Genomic DNA, 6,197 nt, shown 5'->3' on the forward strand with positions numbered 1-6,197 from the left:
TTGACATGAGGTAGGCAGAGGGGAAGTGGGTCAACAACAGACCCATAATTGGAAAGTCTGTTTAATAATAAGATCCTTTAGATATTGTGTCTCAAATTCCCCAGTCATAATGACAAACCGTCCTGCCCACCGGCACAGTAAGTTGAAATGGAATTGTATTAAACTTATGGCTTCCCACGTACTGTATGGCGCAAGTGCAATACTTTTATTTTGACATGAAGCAAGCAGAAAACAGATCCAAGTTTGGAAAGTCTGTTTAATTTATGTTATATTCGATGTTTTTTCTCAATTTCCCACCTGCATAAGGACCAACCCTATAGTCAGCGTAAGTTGAAATTGAGTTTTATTTGACTTCTGTCTTCCAGCGAACTATTCCGTTTTTTTTTTGCAACCTAATTACTAACAATGCTAGTATGTAAATACTAGCGTTGCTAAAAGCAGCCATCCACGCACGAGACACCTCAACCAACACCTGTGGGTTGGCGTTGTCTTAAGTCAATGGACATGGACCAAAGAAAACTCACATTGGCTGGCTAACTAGCAATCAAATAACGTTCATGTTTTTGCTGGTTATAGCTTTTTTTCAGTTTCTGCTTGTGTTGCAATGTCAGTGTTGGGAAACATTGCATGCAACAATTTAGTAGATAATTTTGGCATGATATGAGCAATGACAGCCAATTACCTGTGGTTCCGATTTCCATTCATGAGGTCCCTGCCCGGTTCACTCCCCGGATCACAGATGTCAAATGTCAGGAACCCTTGCTTGGTTCAATCTGGTTTCTCGGCAGTTCAACGCCTCACAGGCGATGCAGCCGAGTAGTTACGGGTTCCCCCGAGTTCTCCTCTCCGCTCACTGTCAAACGGGCCCCTTTTCCAGTCCCTTTGCATGGGGGTCTTCCGTGTCCCGGTGTCTGCAAGTCGTTCACACGATCAAGGTATCCAATCAGATTTCACTGCCACGGCGATACTTGCTCGAGCCAAAACGACGCTGATAAACTAGCTAGCTCCTAGATTAGCAAGTGGATTGAGACAAACATAGCTAGCTGACAATTATGTCAAGATATCATAATTGCAGAATCACTGGGATCTTTAGTTTTTCTTACCAGTTTGCTGAATAAAAATCCGATAACATAGATAAGTTTGGTTTTACGTTCAGCAGAAGTCGAGTAAGGCTTGCTCGTTGGCGATAATTAGCCAGCTAGCCATCTAACGTTAGCTACCTACGACTACTAGTTAGAATTCTCATCCGACAATAGACGGCTAACGTTACTTATCCCTCAAAGTCTGCTGTCGATAGGCAGCTTGCACCCGTTTTGATGTGCAGCCTTGTTTCCACTGATGTCACTCTCCAACAGCGGCCAGTCTCGCTGTTTCTAGGCTGTCAACTCCCGGTTGCATTCGCCGATATGGCTAAGATTTTCAGCCCCGTTGCCTGAGCTCAACTCTGCGGGGCTCTGACCAACTAAATATGGTGAAGTTACTACTCTGACACCGACAGGAAGAGGTGGGTTCTATCTCAAATAGGAAACGCCAAAAGACAGTACAGTATGAAGATAGGCAGAAACTGGTTCTCCAATAGAAATCCCCGATCACGTTGGCTAGCTAAGCTCATGCGCAGAAATACGTAATCGGGTCTAACGGTCGCCTGGCGCCTAATTGCGCATGTGCATGCCGTCTAATCAAAGGCACCCACCTTCGATATAAAGTTGTTTTTGACGAAAATGAAAACGAGTCAGTTTGTCACTTTCACGAGGTCTGAGTAATAACATGTTCAATTACTTAAGACATTGTTTCGAATCTAGGTTGTGCCTTTAGATTTCGAAAAATTAACAACTAAGGAATAATTTTTCACTTCTATCATTGACTTCTAGAACCCCAAACCCCGGTCTGGTCTGCTTGGTCGGTTTCGCAAACGTTCCTGCAAGTCTCGCGATATAGCGCCTCTGCGTTTAGAAACTCTGTGCTTCGATTTTAGCCAATGGGAATAAATTATATCACAGTAATTAACAGAGAACATCTGTTCTTATGTCAAAATGTTTCCCCTTTCCTCTCTACAGACTGACATACGTTTATTTTAAATGGAATAAGGTTTCAGACAGTGGAGGCTCCTCAGGAGGAAGGGGAGGACCATCCTCCTCAGTGAATTTAATAAAAATAAAAATGTTAAAACATAAAAAAAGTTATCATTTTTAGATAAAACTATAATATATTCACGTCACCAAATAATTGATTAAAACACACTGTTTTACAATGAAGGTCTACAGTAGTCTCAACAGCACTCTGTAGGGTAGCGCCATGGCGTAGCCGGAGGACAGCTAGCTTCCATCCTCCTCTTGGTACATTGACTTCAATACCAAACCTAGGAGGCTCTTGGTTCTCACCCCCTTCCATAGACTTACACAGTAATTATGACAACTTCCGGAGGACGTCCTCCAACCTATCAGAGCTCTTGCAGCATGAACTGACATGTTGTCCACCCAATCAAAGGATCAGAGAATGAATCTAGTACTGAAAGCATAAGCTACAGCTAGCTAGCGCTGCAGTGCATAAAATGTGGTGAGTAGTTGACTCAAAGAGAGAGAAAGACAATAGTTGAACAGTTTTCAAGAAAAACATTTCTTCAAAAATGAAGGAGAAGCAAGAGAGAGAGAGTGTCATTTTTTTTTCAGTTTCAGTTACTTAGCTAGCAAATGCAGCTGGCTAGTTTAGCCTACTCAAACACCAGGCTCAAACAGAGTGATGCTATGTTAGCTAGCTGGCTATGACTATCCAACAGAACACTGGAACTCTTCCAAGTCAAAGTAAGCTTTTGGTTTTACACATTTATTGTCACCGGGGCCCGCCGGTGTAACTGCTAAACTGCTTACTGACTAGACACTGTAAAGTTACTGCATGATTGTAGCGGGTTTACTAACGCATTAGTTCTATAAGCTATGTTGACTAGGACGTTACTTTAGCTAATATGGGGACAACGATGTAGGCGGTGTGTAGTGATTATGACATGGTTTGGCTTGGAAAGGTTTTTTCACCTGGTCACATACAGCTGATGTGTTGTGCATTGAAGTCCACAAATGAAGGGAAAAGGTGAGAGGAGGAGAGCGCATAGAGGCGAGAAGGAATACAACGTGGCTGCTATGAAAGTGAACTGGGTTTACGCATGATCAGGGGTGTATTCATTCCGCCGATTCTGTTGAAAAACATTTCTTAAATGGAAGCAAACGAAACGGGGATAAAAATACCTGAATTTGTCCAATATAAACTCTCGTTTGCAACTGTTGGACTAATGATTACACCCTAGATAAGCTAGATGCAGGCAAGAGTGTGCAAGGCGGTATTGAATGTGTCACTGTCTGTCCATGTGTCACCTCAAATTTATCTCGACCTGTGTGCACCTACGTTGTAAACTTTAATTAATAGGCTAGGTTGTAGCATCCTCATGATGGGTATAGGGAAAATTAGAGTATCATGGAGTAGCCTAAAGCTATCGATGTTACATTGAACTGGGTGAATGGAATATGAATGACAGTCATCCAATATGCTGTAATAGAAATAAGGCCATGCTCATAAAAAAAGAAAATCTTCCTCCATCATAAACGGCACTGATCGCCACTGGTTTCGGAGATAGTGGTTGGAGCTTTATGATGTGATCTAGGCTAGGCTACAGATATGTCAGTATCTGTCATAATAAAAAATAACAACCTGCATACACATGGGTCTTCCAGGACTGACCATAAATGCATTACGTTTGTCTGTACACAACAAAAATCAACAAGAGTAATAAAAAACAAATTTATTTTCTTTAAAAAATAGCCCTCCCCAACAGAGTCCCCATACTATTACATCATACAGAGCCAAAATAAGTTGCTTCCATGTCCTTTCATTCAACCTATTGGGAAGTGCTATGACAAGGACTGTTCTTGATCAGTGGCTTTCATATTGCTTAGTCAGTGAGGCTGGGTGGAGCAGATTCGCTTGTGTCCTCATCATGATGCTTTTCTCAGGGTAATTCCATGTTGTCCTCCCCCGTTGCAAGGTGCTTTGTGTCTTCAGTGAGTGAAGATAAGAACTGCATCTGGATCAGTGGTGCTGGGCTTACCCAAGCTGAATTTGAACACAGAGGGGGCGGGCGGCGGGGCGGGGGGAACTAACCCCAACTGCAAAGTCCCCGCAACATTGGTGAGCCCAAATTCATTACAGGTTATATACAAATCACCTTGGACACGTGGGGTCAGTAAAATGGTGTACAAAAGCATTTTGATTGCAGAAGTTCATAAACATGAGTCCCCCCAAAATTGGCATATCATTAAATCTCTATCGTTGTTCCCTTCCAACATCCCCCTTGAGGATACACTCTGACACTACCCATCAGACATGATTGGAGGCGCTTGAAGGCCAAGAAGTGAAAGTCGTCAGACTACTTTTCACATAGTACCCCCTTGAGGATATACTCTGACACTACTCAGCACAACAATACAGAAAACAAAAAGCAGCCTTTCAGTTCACCATTTACACAACTGAGGCTATGACTGACAGGCAGAAGGGAGCACAATAAGCTCCTATCTCTACGAAAACTAAAATAAGGTGGCTCAGAATATCCAGTCATAATAAAAATGTGTTACATGCGTCAGAAAGTGATCAGAAGTGAAGGCAGGGCATACTGAGTAAGTACCCCCCAATAACCTGTGTAGCAAAACCCCTATCTGTGTTGTCCATGCACACAGCGCACCAATGGGGTTCATACACTAGGCTGGGAGGGGGATGAGGCAGAGGATTGAGGGGGTATGGATAGGGGTAAAGGGTGGTGGTGTTGGAAGGAGGGGGCAAGTATTCATGTAGGGGTTTTAAGGGGGCAAGTGCATGTGTGGAGGCGGCTCGATACACACTCAGTAGGAGAATGTGAGGGGGTGCGGAGGCATGAGTGTGCTTGTGTTGACGATGCTGTGGTCGATGTCTGTGGGTAGGAGGACAAGCTATGTACAAAATTAAAAATGAGGCGCTAAGTGTGCGTACAGTATGGGTGTGTGTGTGTGTAGGTGTATGTCAACGTAGTGTATTGGTGTGTACATCATCTCCATTGACATAGGTTGGAATATGTAGCTAGAATGGTGTAGAATGATCATATAGCCAAGGTCAAGTGCTAAAAGTGAGGGAGAAACACTTTTCATTCAGTGTTCTCTGGCACACGTCTGTTTGCTGCTTTCATACCTACATAGAAAAGATGAAGACGTTGTATTGCTACTGTTACTCTATCGGTTCAGCAAGCTTAGAGAGGTTGTAGGTGTGAGAATATGTATTATGTAGGTAGGTAGGGGTGTGTGTGTGTGTGTGTGTGTGTGTAAAGCCTGAGGGAAGACACATCTCCCCATTCTGAAGTAACATAAACCAATCAGGTAAAGAAAGTGCCTCGTAATTCCTTCGCAGAATAAATGCATACTGACAAAGATTATCTTCTTCCTGTTTACATAAGTGCCCCTTTTCCATTGGTAGGCATCACATTTGGCTGGTTAATAATAATAATGCTGGTTTAGGTGCATGGGGTGTGAGTATATTCAAGTATATTCAATACACTCAATGCAATGGTCGCTCTAACTTCTACATTGGCCTCTCTCTCTACTGGCTAATTCTCTAGGCAAGAGGAGACTCCCCAACCTGCACAGATACAGTTAAGAAGGACTTAGTCTCATGTATCTACAATATGTTACATCTGCTCTTTCTATCTCTGCTCTATTCCCACTATTAAGAGCAGAGGTCTAGCCTCACCCAGACATAGACAATTCATATAGGTGCAGGGTGGGCGGCGTTGTCTACATGCTAATCGCTAAGTGCTAATGTACCATACCACCCGTTGCACGCCTCAAGGCCATTAAAATAACAGCAACAATAAGAATGGAGTTCATGATAAAAAGTTACAACGATAATAAGTGTCCTTTTTGTCGCTCCTCCCCCCGCCCCATGACTCCTGTTGTACCAGGGGCTTGGAACAGAACACTGGCATCCGCTGCGCGGATAGGTAAGAGGCAGCATTGTGGTGGCAGTCAAAAGTCTCGGGGCAGCTCAGCGCCCGTTTTCCTCCCCTCCGTATTGCATACTTACATACAAAGGAGTGTGGAAGGTCGCATACAATACAATACCCATTTGTGTTTCTTTAAGTCTAGATAAAAACACATAGTCCTGGTAAAGTAAATACAAATAAACAC

At 43.2% G+C, this 6,197-nt stretch overlaps 1 protein-coding gene across 1 annotated transcript in view; it reads right to left on the reverse strand.

The window, feature by feature from the left end:
* LOC311112148 (protein argonaute-3) overlaps positions 1–1,510 on the reverse strand; it is a 40,434-nt gene extending 38,924 nt beyond the window's left edge. Inside the window, exon 1 of the mRNA XM_084155122.1 lies at positions 683–1,510. Within this exon, the coding sequence (XP_084011248.1) occupies positions 683–701 (19 nt within the window). The 5' untranslated portion in view covers positions 702–1,510. The remainder of the gene's footprint in view (positions 1–682) is intronic.
* Positions 1,511–6,197: the final 4,687 nt, after the last annotated feature.

The sequence above is a fragment of the Coregonus lavaretus genome, assembly GCF_964263955.1.
Source record: "Coregonus lavaretus genome assembly, chromosome: 3".
In the NCBI taxonomy this organism is placed as follows: domain Eukaryota; kingdom Metazoa; phylum Chordata; class Actinopteri; order Salmoniformes; family Salmonidae; genus Coregonus; species Coregonus lavaretus.